Source organism: Xiphophorus hellerii, chromosome 12 (assembly GCF_003331165.1).
Source record: "Xiphophorus hellerii strain 12219 chromosome 12, Xiphophorus_hellerii-4.1, whole genome shotgun sequence".
In the NCBI taxonomy this organism is placed as follows: domain Eukaryota; kingdom Metazoa; phylum Chordata; class Actinopteri; order Cyprinodontiformes; family Poeciliidae; genus Xiphophorus; species Xiphophorus hellerii.
Genome location: NC_045683.1, coordinates 29453209 through 29471949, shown reverse-complemented (window position 1 = coordinate 29471949; position 18741 = coordinate 29453209). Strand labels below are relative to the sequence as shown.

Below are 18741 nucleotides of genomic sequence, written 5' to 3'. Positions count from 1 at the left end.
AATTACGTCAAGAGACAAGAAATGCATTAAAACAGCTAACTGAAAATCCAGGCACCACATATAGAAATAAAAAATCGGTTTAATGTTGATTTAAGCAGCCAAGACGTGATCAAATGAACCGATTGAATTATCATTTATCTGTATGATAAAGATGCTGTAAGCAATAATATTTTCAGTCCTGAGGTAAGGGAGTCAACGGTTTCTGCATGTCTCGGGTCTTCAGAGCGTTTATTTCAGAGTTTTGGAGGAAACGCACTAAATGGTGCCTACTCATGTTAGGTTCTGGTCCTGTTAACACCAAGTAAGCACGTCCCTGCTGATCTGTAGTAATTGAAACCCGAGGGATCGGGATACCTTGCAGGTAACTCTGGCCCCGTCACCAGGTACTGCCTTACAGATGAATAACAAGCTTCTGAAATCTCTCTCATAAAGACTGGAATGAGGGCTGGTGTAATGTGTTCCATTGTTTTAGTGTTTGGTCAGGGCTCTGAATTATTTTGTTTTTACTTACTTGCTCTCTAACCAACTGAAAGTAAAAGCTCGGTCTCCAGTTTGGACAGGGAGCCCTTACATCTTGCAGTGCTGGCTGGTTTAAAGTAGCCTTCATGTGTATGTCTGAAGTAAGGTCTAAATCCATGATTACATAAAGGTATCTGTCGTTTTAAGCGTTATTGAGCGTAAGGTAGCATCTCTACCTTCTGTCGAGAAGGCCAAAAAAATAAATTCAGTTTAATTTTTATTAAGTTGGAGAAAATTCCTTCCCCCATTGATATGATTGAAACCGTCATGTAGATTACTGAGCGCTGCGGCCATGTGGTGACACAGGATTCTAAAGATGTCTGTCATCACCGTTGTTACGGTAACAAACATCATCAAACCCTATTCTGAACTCTTTATGCATGTGCATACTAAAACGGACCCTTGAACCTGCTGCTTTACCGTCGGGTGCTTCAAGGTCAAATACACAAAAATATCTCCCAACATTAAGGGCGACAGATTTCAAGACATAAACATTCAATTAACAACAAAAACCATATCCTTGATCATCATTTTAGTGACTGGTGTTTTGAAGGATTATTTACGCTCTGGCCAAATTACTAATGCCAGATGACAGGTCACAGAGTCCATTCCAAACAATAGAGGCCCAAGAATGGAACCTTGAGGAACCCCACATGTAATTGCTATTCACTCAGATTAAACGTTGTCAAATGAAGCTGCCTGCTGTGGTCAAATAATAGAGAGCTACAAATTGAATTTAATACAATTTAGTTGTTTTGAAATAATGCCACTTTAATAAATTTACACCTTACAAGACAAATTGCTAGTTTGCATTCAACTACATTTTTATTCATCAAATTAGTTTGTACAAATACCATCCAAATAAAAAGAAAGATGCGTTAAAAACTAGAGTGTATGATGACTGAATTAAATGAAATCTTATTTTTCTGTTTTTTTTGTGTGTATGTGTGTGTGGTCTACTTACAGGTAATAGCCAACATGAACGCAGCCTACAAGCAGGAGAAGAAGAAGAACGCCAAACGCAGGACCCAGAACACGCCCCCCACCACATTAAAAATGAGCCCCTACATTAAAACGGAGCCCCTGTTCGGCGTGGTGGACTCGCCCCCGGCCAAAAAGGTCAAAGAGAGCTTGTATTTGTCGTTTCCCGTGGAGACGGTGCTGGCCACCGAGCAGAACAGCTCTGAGGACGTAAAGGCTGAGCTCACGTACCGTTTGGCTGAGCCTGACGTCCACTGAGGAGGATGACTAGGCAGAAAGACGACGCATCAGCAGCATGTGACCGAACGCAACTTAGGGCTGCCCGGAACCTCAGGCAGAAGGTCAAAGGTCGACGTCAACAAGCAGTGGAAAGCGACTGAGGTGAACGCTGAGATGCACCTGCAGTGCCTTGCAAAAAAAAAAAAAAAAACTAATAATAAATCACTTCTTCACATCTTAAGATTACAGTTTTTAATATGTTAGGATTTTATGTGATAGACCAACACAGAGTAGTGCAGAACTGTGGAGTGGAAGAAAACTTGCACTTGGCTTTATTCAATTTTTTCCTTCATATATGAATAACAGGTGCAAATCCGGGTGTGTCAAACAGGTTTCCACTTCCAGAGGGAGAAATATTTGCCAATTTCAAGGTATTGTCACAGGTTTTCACCTGGATTTGGATCCAGACTTTTATTGGGCCATTTTAACACATACATGTGGTTTAAACACGTTCAAGGTCGCTGACCTGTTAGAAGGTGAACCTTTGTGGCCTTTAACACATTTTCTACCAGGATTGTCCTGTTTTTGCCTCCGTCCGTCTTTTTCTAATCAACTCTGATCAGCTTTCCTGTCCCATGCCCACAGCATGATGCTACCTCCACCACGTTACACTGACAATGTGTGTGTGGGCTGATGTCCACTGTTAAATTCCCACACATGGCATTTTCCACACACCCTATTTCCCATGACCATTTGTGGATACAAATGTTGGAACAGTTATTTTACAACAATAAGGTTGTGAGTTTAAATCCCAGCCTGTTAGTGTATCACCTCTGTTGTGTTGTAACTTATTTTGTTTTTATGACGCCGTTTCTGCCATGATGTTCTCCAACAAACCTTTAATGCCATTAAATAACACACAGACACAAACTGCTTTGTTTGTTTTATTATTGTTTTACAAATAATACTCTAAATTATGCACTACTTTGTGTTATCACATAAAATGTAGTAACAAAGCAGAAATAATGAAGTTTTTGTTTTCATGTGGCAATAATATAAAAAAAACAAAAAAAACAACAACAACAACTTTATGCAAATGCTTTAGTGAAGCCCTGACTGTCGTCATCAGTCGAGGGTGCAGAAAATCATTGTGAGCGTCTCATTTGGTCAGAAATCGGGATCCTAACCTAAAAAAGTGCTATAAGGATTTGTTCATGTGTGTTGACAACTTTTTCTTTTTCGTCTCCCCTCACGCGCACAGCACAACTTAAACTTAGTTAGGTTAAATCATCACCTTACATTCAGTTTGTAATGGTTTTAAAGTCGAGATATTTTTCGTTTTTCTCACTTTTCAAGTGCAGACATAATATTTTAAAATTCACTTTACTGTTTGAATTTACTTTAATGTTGCTCATAAAGCAGGAACCTGAGCAGAAATATTTGACCTATATAATTATTTCACACATGGAGAGAAAACCGTGAATATGGTATGTATTACACCTGCAGGGACTTCTAATTGTATGACTCTCAAAAACGTGGAATTTAATCAACTTTATAATGTAACAGTGAAGTTATTCAATTCTCATGGCTTTTTAAAGTTAAATGTTGAAACTATTTAAATGAGTGATTATAATGTTTCAGCATACAGTTGAATAATCTTCTGGGAGGAGCCACATGGCGGTCATTTCCACAACAAAGCGTAGAATTTCACAGATGCTATATATACGAGATGCGCCAGCCATTCTAGAAAATGATGTGCTAATTAAGGCTACACTGTTTCTTGTGAGCTCGCATCTGGGAAATGTATATCACGTTTGAGTATTGTTTTATGCCAATTGGAGAAAAACTGTGAATTGTAAAAAAAATAATAATTCTAGTCCTAACTTACTTAATAAACAAACATAAAGCCAGAGTGTAAAGGGGCTCACTTGACTGGCTCTTCCTGTGAGTGGTCTGGAGTATAGACGATCTTTGATGCCGGTGTAAACTTGACACTTCGGCCATACGTTTAGTGAAGCCCAACTTGCTTCGGTGAGGCGCGAGTGTCGCGTCTGTTTGCTTGTGTACTTTAACCAAAACTGGGACAGGATGCAGTTAGTAAGCAGAAGTAACATACAGACTGCTGGACGGTGAGGTATAAAACCAATATGGTATTATCTGTTACCTTACTTTAGCTCAGCACCTGCTAGCTGCTAATATCAAACACCAAGGCCACGAGGCAGTAACAGTGGAGTGACTAGGAATTACCTGCTCTTATCGTCATTTCTGAGAATAGTTTATGGCGCAGTGAACTACTTCAGTTCTTGATGATATTTAAAAGATACACTTGAAGGAACCGGAAGCAAAAAATAATTTCAAAATAAGAGTTTAAGTTAGAGATTGAGATACTTCAAAACGCGGAAGATTTTTTTTTTAACAATGTGAAAATGTAAATGAAAGTTACCAGAAAAGTTTTAAAAAAAAAATTAAATTACAACAGTTTGAAATAAGACTAAATAATTAGTCTTATTTTTAAAAAGTTGCTGTTTTTCCGGTCAGCAAAGCTTCGGGAGTTCTAAACTCTGACTTCAATAATCAGCATGGGCATCCATGCACCTGTCATCTGCACTCTGCTGTACGTTGTCCTTGACAGTGTCATCACCACTGTCCTTTACATCAAGGGGACAGAGCTGTCCCTCTTCATACGTGATGTCCTGGACTTTAACATCCTGAGCTCTGTCCTTGACCTGTGGGGCATTGTCCTCCTCCGAGCATCCCTCCTGCTGGGTGCCTCCATTGGGGTTTTATGGAACAGGGAGGACGGCCCGCCCAGGGTCGCCCGGGTCACCACCGTCATTCTCCTCTTCTGCATGGTTGTCATCACCTACACCCTGGTCAAGCTGCTGATGCTGACCGAGGTGGAGCCCCTCAGCCGGCAGCCGTGGATCCTGAGCCTGATGGGATGGACCTGCGCCTCCTCCCTGGGTGTCTTGCTGCTCTGGAGGCGGCTCGGGAGGGTTTCCAGCTCCGAGAGCGGGCTGAACGTCAGGAACAGCCGTGGTGGAGGAGGAAGGGTCTCCGAGGACACAGAGAAGCTGGTGGATACAGCTGGTGAAGAGGAGGAGGCTGGAGGGAGGAAGGAGAAAGAGAAGGTCAGCTCTAGGGCTACGTTGGGACGCTTGCTCAGCTACTGCAGAAAGGATGCTGGACTGCTTTCCTTAGCCGTCCTCTTCCTGTTCGTCTCTGCAGTGTGTGAGTATCCAAACAATGCTGCCATAGCTTGTAATGTCACAATGATAACTCATCTTTCTATGAATGATGTTTATAATCATTTATAGCCTTCTTCCCCTGTGGAGAGTAACTACATACAGCAGTGCCAAAGGTCAATGAGCAGCTGTCATAAAAACATGAAAGGCGTTCTCCTTATCATTCAATACGTAGCTTCATGGCTGTAATCGATGTTACACATTTATGGGCCATTCTTAAAGTCCTTGTAGTTCATGAAGAGACGGTAAGAGCATTTTATTTTGGTTTGTCAGATTTTAAAAATGTTACAAGGATTTGTTTTAAAAGGAAATTTTAAAACTTTGTTTAGTTTGCATAAACTAAACAGAATGCCTTGTTGGCACCACCGATGAACGTAATTGCAGTTGCATAATCTCACACTTCCCCAGAAACCCATCTTGGGAATAAGCAACACTTTTTACTTTACACCTTTGCACCACACAGGAAGGAGCTTTGACCATTCCTCTTTGCACAATCTCTCTTGACGGTTCATCCTCAGTCCTATCTTGTCTTTAGGTCAGCTCACAGATTCCCTATGGTATGTAGGCCTGGGAACTGAGTTGATCTCAAAAGGCTGTTTTCATCATTATCCTGAAGTTTCCACAGAAACAGGATTAGTCAAACAACTTGATTCCTAGTAACTCTTTGTAAAGATTGGCAGATACGTCAAATCCCCATAACCCTTCTTGTTCTGTCAATAACATCCTATATGCAGACCTTTGAAAGGTTTCTGCTGTGTGCTACAGAAAGCTGGTCAGATTGAAAACCCCAAATCTGAAGATTAGTGAGAAGGCACTGCTCCAGCTCAGGATTATGTCTATTTGACCAAATATTGATAGTCTTTCTGATTGTTATTGCTTCTCCAAATGATTTAATAAGTATATGCTGAATAGATCTATTTTTATATCACAATTCATCCCTTTCTTTTTTTTTCAGGTGAAGCTTTCATTCCATTATACTACGGGAAGGCCATAGACAGTATTGTGGTTCACCAGAGCATGGAGTACTTTGCTAAACCTGTAGCCACATTGGCTTCACTGGCTTTGGTCAGGTGAGTGAGTAAAAGTCTACTTCAGTCATGCCCAAGGGCTCGGTAGAAGGGGGGAAAAGTTAGGACAATTCCAAGGGTCCCTGACCGACAGGGGGGCCCCATAAAATTGTGTTGTTTTGTTTTCTTTATAGAAATGTAAAAAAAAAAGGGTCCCTGTCAATTACAAAATGAATTATGTAGTGTTTCTCAAATTGTTTTTCGAAGTAAAAACTAAATGTTACCTTTCCCAGACCAAAAAACACACATCCTTATTTGTACTGAACCCCTCTGGATCTGCATGAAATTTCCTGCTTAGCTTCTCTTTCACGGTTACTTGCGCAACTTTACTTCGTTTCTTAGCAACAAAATACAGCCCATCGTTATTTATTGAAGATTTGAGATTTCCAAAAACAAAGGAATCTAATGTTGCGTTTCGTTTTTTACGTTTGGAAGCTCATTCCCTTTGACATAACCGGAAAAGCCGGTTTTTGAAATTTCTCTGACATTTGCTGCTACGTCGCCACAAACCAGACATGTTAAAAAGACGTTATAAGCCTGTGGACCCCGATGGTTTAACGTATCGATACTCGCGGATGAAAAATCAATACCTTCCGAGGGTGGAAAAAATCGATAAATATCGTAAAATTGATATAATTATACAGCCCTATTGGTTACACTGTCTCTGTTGGTTTATGGAGAGACATGTTTTTTAAAAGGGGTCCAATTAAATTTTTTGCCATGGGGCCCAAGATTCCTGGCTGTGCCCTGGGTCGTGCCCAAAGTGGGTCCTCGAGGGCCGGCATTCTGCATGTTTTAGTTCTCTACCTGGTTTAACGTACCTGGATCAAATGATGGCTCATAAGAAGGCCTTAGGAGAACACTGACATGCTGAAACATTTAGATCTCACCAGGGAGGGAACTAAAACATGCAGGATGCCGGCCCTCGAGGACCCACTTTGGGCATCACTGGTCTACATCTTTAAGTAGCTGCCAAGTGCTGCTAATCAAATGCATTATTAAACTGTCATCACCACCAGCATGTGTGAATAGCTCTGTGAACAGCAGGCCAACAAAGATGATAAACTTTGTTGGATGATATATTGTCCCAGAAATTCATCCATCCATCCATCCATCTTCTTCCGCTTATCCGAGGTCGGGTCGCGGGGGTAGCAGCTTCAGAAGGGAGGCCCAGACTTCCCTCTCCCCAGCCACTTCTTCTAGCTCCTCCGGGGGAATCCCGAGGCGTTCCCAGGCCAGCCGAGAGACATAGTCCCTCCAGCGTGTCCTGGGTCTTCCCCGGGGCCTCCTCCCGGTGGGACGTGCCCGGAACACCTCACCAGGGAGGCGTCCAGGAGGCATCCTGACCAGATGCCCGAGCCACCTCAACTGGCTCCTCTCGATGTGAAGGAGCAGCGGCTCTACTCTGAGTCCCTCCCGGATGACTGAGCTTCTCACCCTATCTCTAAGGGAGAGCCCAGCCACCCTACGGAGAAAACCCATTTCGGCCGCTTGTATCCGCGATCTCGTTCTTTCGGTCATGACCCAAAGCTCATGACCATAGATGAGGGTGGGAACGTAGATCGACCGGTAAATCGAGAGCTTCGCTTTTTGGCTCAGCTCTCTCTTCACCACGACGGACCGGTACAGCGCCCGCTTGACAGCAGACGCTGCGCCAATCCGCCTGTCGATCTCCCGCTCCCTTCTTCCCCCATTCGTGAACAAGATCCCGAGATACTTAAACTCCTCCACTTGGGGCAGGACACCCCCCCTGACCCGGAGAAGGCACTCTACCCTTTTCCGGCTCAAGACCATGGCCTCGGATTTGGAGGCACTGATCCCCATCCCGGCTGCTTCACACTTGGCTGCAAACCGCTCCAGCGAGAGCTGCAGATCACGATCTGATGAAGCCAAAAGGACCACATCGTCTGCGAAAAGCAGAGATGAGATCCTAAGGCCACCAAATCGGATCCCCTCAACACCTTGGCTGCGCCTAGAAATTCTGTCCATGAAAGTGATGAACAGAATCGGTGACAAAGGGCAGCCCTGGCGGAGTCCAACCCTCACCGGAAACGAGCCCGACTTACTGCCGGCAATGCGGACCAGACTCTGACACCGGTCATACAGGGACCTGACAGCCCGTATCAAAGGGCCCGGTACCCCATACTCCCGGAGAACCCCCCACAGGGCTCCCCGAGGGACACGGTCGAACGCCTTCTCCAAGTCCACAAAACACATGTAGACTGGTTGGGCGAACTCCCATGCACCCTCCAGGACCCTGCCGAGGGTGTAGAGCTGGTCCAGTGTTCCACGACCAGGACGAAAACCACACTGCTCTTCCTGAATCCGAGGTTCGACTATCCGACGGACCCTCCTCTCCAGGACCCCTGAATAGACCTTGCCAGGGAGGCTTAAGAGTGTGACCCCTCTATAATTGGAGCACACCCTCCGGTCCCCCTTTTTGAACAGGGGGACCACCACCCCAGTCTGCCAATCCAGGGGAACTGCCCCCGATGTCCATGCGACATTGCAGAGTCGCGTCAACCAACACAACCCTACAACATCCAGAGCCTTAAGGAACTCCGGGCGGATCTCATCCACCCCCGGGGCCCTGCCACCGAGGAGCTTTTTAACCACCTCGGCGACCTCGCCCCCAGAGATTGGAGAGCCCAACCCAGAGTCCCCAGGCTCCGCTTCCTCAGTGGAAGGCATGTTGGTGGGATTGAGGAGGTCTTCGAAGTACTCTGCCCACCGGCCCACAACGTCCCGAGTAGAGGTCAGCAGCACACCATCCCCACTATAAACAGTGTTGGTGCTGCACCGCTTCCCCCCCCTGAGACGCCGGATGGTGGACCAGAATCGCCTCGAAGCCGTACGGAAGTCTTTCTCCATGGCCTCTCCAAACTCCTCCCACGCCCGAGTTTTTGCCTCAGCAACCACCCGAGCCGCATGCCGCTTCGCCCGCCGGTACCCATCAGCTGCTTCCGGAGTCCCACAGGCCAAAAAGGCCCGATAGGACTCCTTCTTCAGCCTGACAGCATCCCTCACCGAAGGTGTCCACCAGCGGGTTCGAGGGTTGCCACCGCGACAGGCACCGACAACCTTGCGGCCACAGCTCCGATCGGCCGCCTCGACAATGGAGGCACGGAACACGGTCCACTCAGACTCCATGTCCCCCACCTCCCCCGGGACGTGTTCGAAGCTTTGCCGGAGATGGGAGTTAAAGCTCCGTCTCACAGGGGATTCCGCCAGACGTTCCCAGCAGACCCTCACAACACGTTTGGGCCTGCCAGGTCTGACCGGCTTTCGCCCCCGCCACCGGAGCCAACTCACCACCAGGTAGTGGTCAGTGGACAGCTCCGCACCTCTCTTCACCCGAGTGTCCAAGACATACGGCCGCAGATCCGATGAAACGATAACAAAGTCGATCATCGAACTGCGGCCTAGGGTGTCCTGGTGCCAAGTGCACATATGGACACCCTTATGCTTGAACATGGTGTTCGTTATGGACAATCCATGGCGAGCACAGAAGTCCAGCAACAGAACACCGCTCGAGTTCAGGTCGGGCGGGCCGTTCCTCCCAACCACGCCCCTCCAGGTCTCACTGTCATTGCCCACGTGAGCGTTGAAGTCCCCCAGCAGAACAAGGGAGTCCCCAGGAGGAGCACTCTCCAGTACCCCCTCTAAGGACTCCAAAAAGGGTGGGTAATCTGAACTGTCGTTCGGCCCGTAAGCACAAACGACAGTCAGAACCCGTCCCCCCACCCGTAGGCGGAGGGATGCTACCCTCTCGTTCACCGGGGTAAACCCCAACGTACAGGCGCCGAGATGGGGAGCAACAAGTATGCCCACTCCTGCCCGACGCCTCTCACCTTGGGCAACTCCAGAGTGGAAGTATGTCCAGCCCCTCTCAAGGAGACTGGTTCCAGAACCAGAGCCGTGCGTCGAGGCGAGACCGACTATTTCTAGCCGGAACCTCTCGACCTCACGCACTAGCTCCGGCTCCTTCCCCACCAGAGAGGTGACATTCCACGTCCCAAGAGCCAGTTTCTGCAACCGAGGATCGGACCGCCAGGGTCCCCTCCCTCCGCTGCCACCCATCCCACACTGCACCCGACCCCTTTGGCCCCTCCCACGGGTGGTGGGCCCATGGGAGGGGGGGCCCATGTTTCCTCTTCGGGCTGAGCCCGGCCGGGCTCCATGGGTAAAAGCCCGGCCACCAGACGCTCGCCATCGTGCCCCCCCTCCAGGCCTGGCTCCGGAGTGGGGCCCCGGTGACCCGCGTCCGGGCGAGGGAACACCAAGTCCAAAGTTTTCCTTCATCATTGGGGTCTTCGGGCTGCTCTTTGTCTGGTCCCTCACATAGGACCTGTCTGCCTTGGGTGACCCTACCAGGGGCATGAAGCCCCAGACAGCATAGCTCCTAGGATCATTGGGACACTCAAACCCCTCCACCACGATAAGGTGGCAGCCCATGGAGGAGAAATAATAATCCCAGAAATTATTGCGATAAATGATAATATTGTCATTTTGAGACCATTTTCAACTTTTACAATAATAATGGTGATAATGGCATACTAAAGCACTCTCTCAAGCATCAAGAAACTTTAATTTCTAAAGAACATGTAATACTGGAACTGGCAAAAAAAAAACATTTTAAATATCAAAAATACGCTGGCCAGATCAGCAGGTGGCTAATGCCTTCTATAATCGTGTGGCTTTCAGGTTTTCTTATGATATATGCCTGTTTACAATTTTAGTTTGTTCTCTTTCTGTGAGCAGCTGCAGATGCGTGTTGACCCATGTGTCAGTAGCACCCCCGTTTAGTCTTTTCTTTCTCCTCAGCTCGATGGCCATTGGAGTGCGAGGAGGAGTCTTCACCCTGACAATGGCGAGATTAAACCTTCGGCTGAGGAGCCGCCTCTTCAGAACCCTGATGACGCAGGAAATTGCCTTTTTTGATGAAAACCACACCGGTAATGAAGAAGCACATCCAAGACGGTCAAGTGTTATACGTTTCCCAAAGCTGATGACATCAGTTTTATTTTCATTTAAATTCAAGAAATTCATTTTCAGACAATTTTTTAAGAATGTTTGAAGAGCATTGGTGCTGTGATGCTTAATTGGTAGATACATTTTAATATCATCAGCAAAACAATTAAAGAGAATGCTATGTTTTTGAACAATAGAACCCAAAGGTAATATGTAAAGATAAAATTGTACCTTTGATACTGGCCACTGGAAAATAAAATGCTATTTTCCACGTACGAAAGGCTGCTGAAAGCTCTAAAACCACAAAAACAGCAGAACTTCCTGAATCACACTTCTCTGTCAGTCCTGATTTCTCCCTCGGTGTATTTTTTTTTTTCTCTCTGATGTTATGACCTGTCCCTGTTGGCCCACAGGGGACATCCTTTCACGTCTGTCAGCAGACACCACCCAGGTGAGCGACCTCATCTCCCAGAACGTCAACGTGTTTTTGCGGAGCGTCATCAAGGGCACCGGCTTCATCATCTTCATGTTTCGGATGTCCTGGAAGCTCACGCTGGTCACCATGATGGGATTCCCTTTCATCGCTCTCGTCTCCAAGCTTTACGGCGAATACTACAAGGTAGAGCGGGTCAGCCTCTTTGTTTCGCAACATACCTGATGTCATAGTGTGGTTAAAAACTGGAATCGGTTCCTTCCAGAAACTGACCAAAGAGGTGCAGACGGTCCTAGCAGAAGCTAACAAGGTCGCCGAAGAGACCATCTCGGCCATGAGGACAGTGAGGAGCTTCGCCAACGAGAGCGGGGAGGCCGACTCCTACTACGCCAAACTCTTGGTCATGTTCCAGCTCAACAAAAAGCAAGCCCTGGCCTACGCCTGCTACATGTGGTCCAGTTGTGTATGTTCTGCTGCTGCAGCTTTATGCACAGTGTTGGGGTTTAAATTGTGAGCACCACCGAGCTTTATCTCTGTTTTCCAGATATCAGAGCTTGCTCTTGAAGTGGCTGTCCTCTACTACGGAGGTCATCTTGTACTCACCGACCAGTTGAGCAGCGGCGGCTTGATTTCTTTTTTCATTTACATGCTGGAGCTGGGAGAATGTTTTGAGGTACTTCCTAGGTTATTTCATCAGTTCTTTAAGACCGCAACAAACAATTATTTTGATATTCTGTTGTTCTATCAATTATTCTGTCAATTATTCTGGTTACTAGTCAGTTGATCGGATAAAAAAAATTGGCACATTCCACAGATTTTTCATTTAAGCGTTTTTATACAATGTTAGAAATACACTAAAATGTACTAATAAACAATTCAGTTGCAAAAGGTGTTTAATAGGGATTTATTTTTTTAGAGAATTTGAACCAGGTGAAGCCAAATCTATGCCACTTGTGGAGCTTTCGATAAAACATATTGAAAGTTTGATTTTAATCTTTATCTTAAATGCAAAATGTATTTATTTATTTTGGCTTAATTACCGAGGTTGTTGTTCTCCAGCAAAATGGCATTTTATGCTCCAGTTAGTGATGAATCAATTATTAAATTAATTGATGATTTTTTTCAGTAATCAGTTAATCAGGATTATTTACAATTAATCGCAATTAATTTAATTAATTTTGATTCATTGAATTAATCAAGATTCATCAAATTAATCACAATTTATCCAATTAATCGTGATTAATTGGAATTAATCACGATTAGCACAATTTATTTGATTAATCACTATTAACCTGATTTATTGTTTTAGCCCTAAACAGTCAATCATGCCGTAACAGAGCAGCAGATTGCAGTGAAAACCTGTCCTGCCTGCCTTTCAGAGCATTGCGTCAGTCTACACTGGCCTCATGCAGGGGGTTGGAGCAGCTGAGAAGGTGTTTGAGTATCTGGACAGGAAACCCAAACATCCGGCGGAGGGCACCGAGGCTCCAAACTCCTGCACTGGTCTGGTTGACTTTAGAGACATCACCTTCGCTTATCCAACGCGGCCAGAGGTCGACGTCCTCAAGGTTTGTCCTAGGCATCCTCTCGATTTTATCGATTAATCGGGTTTTTGGTTATGATAGTCAAAATCTTACAAGAACACAGTCATAATACTACGAGAACAAAGTCATACGACAATAAAGTCTAAATAAGACCAAAAGCATGTCACAATGTTACCAGGATAAAGTTGGAATATTTGTAGAATGGAGCTGTAATTTCAGAAGGTATACAGGACGAAAACTAACAAAAAATTTTAATGACAAATGCTGAACATCTTTTGAAGTTATATTTTGGCATTCTTTTTACAGATACATTCAGATTCTTATAACACATCAGCATCAGATTTTTATCAGTAGCAGGACTGAAGCTACTGAGTGTATTTAGCAGAAAGAACCATGGACTGGGCGCCAACTATGTCAATGCATTTTTTTCTCAATGAAACAGATTTTTCCGGACGTTATTCTGGTACTATTGTGTCCTTATTCTGCTAATATTATGACTGTATTCTCTTAATTAAACATACATTTTCACAGCTTAGCCCTAAAGCTCCTTCATAAAAATCTCAGAAGTGATGACTGAAATGTAAGCAAGTTTTTGAAAATATTTTCTGTCATTTATAATTTCTGTTTTGGAAAAGAAAGCGAGAAATTTGTTTGACTAAAATTGGAAATAAGATCCTGTATGAAGAAAAATCTGAGATTTTTATTTTTATTTTCCAGCCTTACCATGTGTAACTTTATCTTCTTTTCACAATTATGAGCTACTCTGTGCCAGTAAACTACACTGAAGTTTGTTTTTGCAATGTTACAAAATGTAAAAAAAAAAATTTGAAGGGGTTTTACAATGCACATTCACTTCAATTCACTTCAATTTTCAGTCTATACATTTAGCTAAACCGTATTGAGAGTTTAGCTAAATGATAGCCATATAGTAAATTATCCAATAAGTCTGACTTGTTTATTATTTTAAGAAGACTATTTCTGGGATACGTTTCTTTTTGCAGGGAGTGTCGTTCACTCTGCGGCCCGGAGAGGTGACTGCCTTGGTGGGGCCTTCAGGCAGTGGAAAGAGCTCCTGTGTGAGTCTGCTGGAAAATTTCTACCTCCCTCAGAGAGGCCAAGTGCTGCTGGACGGGAATCCTGTTAATGAGTTCCAGCATGACTATCTGCACTCCAAGGTGAGCATTTGCAAAAAAAAAAAGTGAAACTAACAGAAGTTGTGAAGTTACTAGCAATACATTAAGAACTATGAACACTTTGAAGACAACACAGCATCACATGTTTGGGTTGTTCAGTTTCAGACCAGTAGAGGTTTCAAACAGACTGCTATTAACTCACAAAACTAAAGTAGAGATGTTTGGCCGTAGTGGAAAACGTCACATTTACTAACTGTCAAACACGGTGGTGGAGGGGTGATGATTTGGTTAGTAGCCACAGGCCCTGGATGGGCACCTTGCAGTTATTAGATGTGTTTCTATCTACTGGTTTGGAGCAAATAAACTAGGCAACGTAAAGTATAACTTTGTCAGATGTTGACGGTGATGTAAAGGTTGCAAACTAGCATGGACCTCACATCTCATAAAAATTCAGAGTCCTCCACTCTTTGGAGGTTTGGACTTAAACAATTTCTGAGCCACCAGTGGATGGGAGCGATCCACCACTCCCATCCCAGCTTGGAGTGCCTCTTGTCGGGCACTCTAGGCTGCAGCTCTCCCATTCCACCTGGAGGTTTGGACTTTTAGATTTTCAGTTTTGTGCCTCTTGCAAGGCACCGAGCCACCAGTGGATGAGTTCATTATGCCAGAACTTATTTGGCAAATGTGTTTTCCTCTCCCCTTTAGCGCCTGAACTCTTTCAGAAGAGCCAAAAACTGCGAGCGTAAACTGTTTGAAAAATTAAGTGCGACATTTTGAATTTTGCCGTTTCTATCGACCTTTTGTAATGCGATACTTCAAAAATGCACATAAAAAACATTGATGGAAACACAGCTATTGAGTCACTAGCTTATTTCAGAGTCAAATGTGAGGCCATGTTTGACTACCGCAGTTTGGCTCAAACTCAATAATGTAACATAACACCGATCCCTAACATGGAATATTAGAAACAGGAAATTAAAAGATATGGTGTACTCACTGGCTTATATTTGTCCTTCTCAAGTAAATAATGAATATGCCGAGGGTTATTGTTCATCTGTCATTCCCCTTTTACAATTTGAAAATGTACATGTTTGAATTTTGAACTTAATTATTTGGAACTAACATGCTTTTTGTTATAAAAGTAGGAATAAATTAGTTTCCAGGTTGGAATAAGTCTTTATTAAGGGCTAAATACACTTTTTATTCTCCTCTATGTAGAACACTGTGGGAAAAACACTGTGCTGGCCACATGGACTGGCAGCTCTGGTACACATACATAAAACCCTTAAATGGCAAATAATTGTACATTTTCAGGTTAACTAAGTTTTATAGCATATAATTATGTCACTGTTCAATTTTTCTGTTTGTTACTTTTGTGTCTGCAGGTTGCTCTGGTGGGCCAAGAGCCTGTGCTGTTTGCCCGGACCATTAAGGAGAACATCTCCTACGGGCTGAGTGACGTCTCTATGGAGATGGTGGTGCAGGCCGCCACCAAGGCTAATGCTCATGACTTCATCACCAGCCTCCCCAAAGGCTACGATACAAGTAATTACCAAGCCTGTTGATTTGTTTTTTCTAAGTAAACCGCCCCTTTTAATTTGAAGCACAAGCGGGACATGAATGATAGATTTCATTATTGCAAGATAAGACCTTTGACCTATACAAAGGTCAAAGAGGCTTTTTTATTATTTATTTATTTCAGTCATTTTTAACCTTTCCATACACAAGTAAAAGACAAAACTAACACATAAATAAACAATCTTTGAACTCCTGTCAATAAAAACACAAAGTGTAGACTGAAAAATGTGTACTTTTTTATACATATAGCATTGTCAAAATCAAAACAACAGGCTTTCCTGTATCATTTTCTAAAACTATGCAGAAAATTTAACTTTTTGTTTTGTTTTTCTAAAGGTGTTGGGGAGAAAGGCTTGCAATTGTCTGGGGGACAAAAACAAAGGGTGGCTATAGCCAGAGCTCTCATCCGCCAGCCACGCGTCCTCATCCTGGACGAAGCCACAAGTGCTCTGGACGCAGAAAGTGAACATATTGTAGGTGAAGTGCTGTCAAATGCAAGGCATCATCACTATAAATACCGTATTTATGGAAGCGTGTGTGAATAATTTGAACTGCAGGTCCAGCAGGCTTTGAACAGCATCATGCAGCAACACACAGTGCTGGTGATCGCCCACCGGCTCAGCACGGTGGAAAAGGCCGACAACATCATCGTGATCGACAGGGGCCGAGTGGCCGAGCGGGGGAACCACAGTCAGCTGATGGCCACCGGCGGCCTCTACTGCAAGCTGGTGCAGAGGCAGGTCCTGGGCATCGAGACCGGGGAGGAGGTCCTCAATCCGTCGGAGACCGTCCGGTGGAAGTCTGACAGAGGGCGGAGGCGACAAAGCACCGGCAGCAGCGGGAGCGAGTCGGAGCACAATATGCGCTACTGAGATCGAGCTGCAGAGTGCAAAATGTTTTCAACATGACAGGCGAATGATAATCAGGCTGGTCTGGGCTACTGTGACAGGAAAAAACCCCCTAAAAGTCAAAGCACTCCGCTGATATCCAAAGAGGTTGTCACTTTAAAGATTCTGTACAAAATTTCACATCTACTTACTTAACGGCTTCATTAAAGTAGTACAGGGGACTCAACAGCGCACAGTGTAAAATAAAATAAAAGCAAGATAAATAATTTCACAACTTTTCCACATAAATTGACAAATATTTTGCACTAGGGCTGCAACTTTTTCACTTCCGATACGATACCGATATTGCAGCTTTGAGTATGGACTGATACCGATATTCACTCTATCCTGTAACAGCACAAATTATGACTACTTTTATTACTTATTCTGTAGTGTGGAATGCTAGAAAAGGCTTGTGAACAACAATAGAACAACTGAGCTATTTATTATTAACCAATGGGTCTGTGTGTGGGATACAAGCACTGCTGGAAAGAAATGCTGGGGCGGACTAAATGCTGGAGTGGAGTGCTTCTGTTGGCCTGCTTGAACAATTGATTTTAGATGCAGGCCGGCCGATACAATCCGATGCTCAGTTTTTAGCTGATATCAGACCGATTTCCGATATTAATATCGGATCGGGACAACCCTTATTTTACACAATTCAACTAAAAAAAAACTAGGAAGAAAAAAAATATGAAAAATTAAAAATGTGCAATAACCCAGTTGTATGCACAAGAGCTGGTGTGCTGCATGTTTTAGATTATTCTCTGGTTCAGAGTGTCGGAATAAAACTAAATCGTTTATTACGAGAACATGTAGGAGATGATCAGAAGGTAATTCATCCGTTAATTCAGCTGTGTTGGACCAGTACATTTTGAGAGCATCTGTTCATACAATATTTTAATGCATCACTAGCCTTGAATGAAAGTTCACTAAATGCTTTATCAGCTTAAAAAAAGGGATGGGCTGCTGTCAATGCACTTTTTTATTTCAGCAATACCTCATCGACATGTCACTGTAACTGTTTTTTACTTTGAAGCTGTCTAGCTGATTTTTAATTTCTGTTTATTTATAAAAAGGAATTCCTTTATTGGCACTACATATGCTGGATATACTTTCAAATACTGAAAATGATAAAAAGTGTGATCGCTAAGTATGTATAAAAAATGTATGATCTTCCCCTTGTTTTTGAAGAAAGTGTTAATTGTAAAGCAGATAAGGAGCCATACTAATTTATAGCAAATATTGTTATGGCAACTACTTTAATGCTTCCAGTTCTGTAAAGTTGTGGTGTAAATGCCATGTTAAGTGCATATGTGTGTGTGTGTGTGTATTCTAAAGTATACAACTACAATGGTTTTTTTAAGCTGACATTTTAATTTATGGTGTATTTTCTCTAATCCACGCAGGATAAAATAAACAAATTCAGATGACAAAAATCAGTTCAAATAATTGCAATTGGGATGTGTCACCAAAAACAATTAAACTGTAATCTCCAGATTCAATGACTTTGACTAAGGTGTTCAGGATCAATTCGAGGAAATACCAGGCTCATGTTTGCCATGAATTGGAAGTAGCTGCACAGGGGTGCAACTTTGTACTTTCTGAGGTGTATGCAGACACAATACAGTAGTGCCACTGTTACACATCATGCATAAACAGCTGCTAAATACAGAAAATGCTGACTAGAAATAGAAATAATCTTACATCATTGCTTCAGGCGCCCCCTTTAGCCCAGCGCCCCCTGTGCCTTGCATATAGTGCATACTCTTTTTTTTTTTTTTTGGACCACTGCAGTTGAAATGCCTGTGTGTCATAGTACGCGATTAAGTCAGTTTTACATTTCTGTGGTCCAGAAAGAAGAGCCCTGTTCCAAAGTGGACACTTTCAAACTCGTGTTAACTCTTCCTGCTTCGACCGACTGACGTTGGCCGGGGTCTTCCTCCGGGGCCCCAAAAAACTTCTGTGTCTTTCACTTTGTTTGGTAGCGACTAGGAACTGAGGCACGCCACATAAGTCAGTCGGAGCCCAGTTGGGGCTTCAATGTTTTTTTGCACTGTACATTGTTACATTTAGCTCACATTACTGTACCTGGTCGCTCTCCGGCTCATTTCTTAAAACAACGCCGCCGCCCTGCGGTCTCAGGTCAGACGGTGGACACTGC

General features: G+C 43.9%; 1 protein-coding gene across 1 annotated transcript; it reads left to right on the top strand.

Moving 5' to 3' along the window:
• Positions 1–2724: 2724 nt before the first annotated feature.
• Positions 2725–18082, top strand: abcb9 (ATP-binding cassette, sub-family B (MDR/TAP), member 9). Its single transcript, XM_032579233.1, has 11 exons — positions 2725–4950; positions 5920–6034; positions 10856–10986; positions 11416–11621; positions 11701–11898; positions 11980–12108; positions 12815–13003; positions 13981–14154; positions 15498–15657; positions 16027–16163; positions 16248–18082. Exons 1-11 carry the CDS (start codon positions 4299–4301, stop codon positions 16560–16562), a joined length of 2406 nt encoding a protein of 801 aa, XP_032435124.1. The 5' UTR covers positions 2725–4298; the 3' UTR covers positions 16563–18082.
• Positions 18083–18741: the final 659 nt, after the last annotated feature.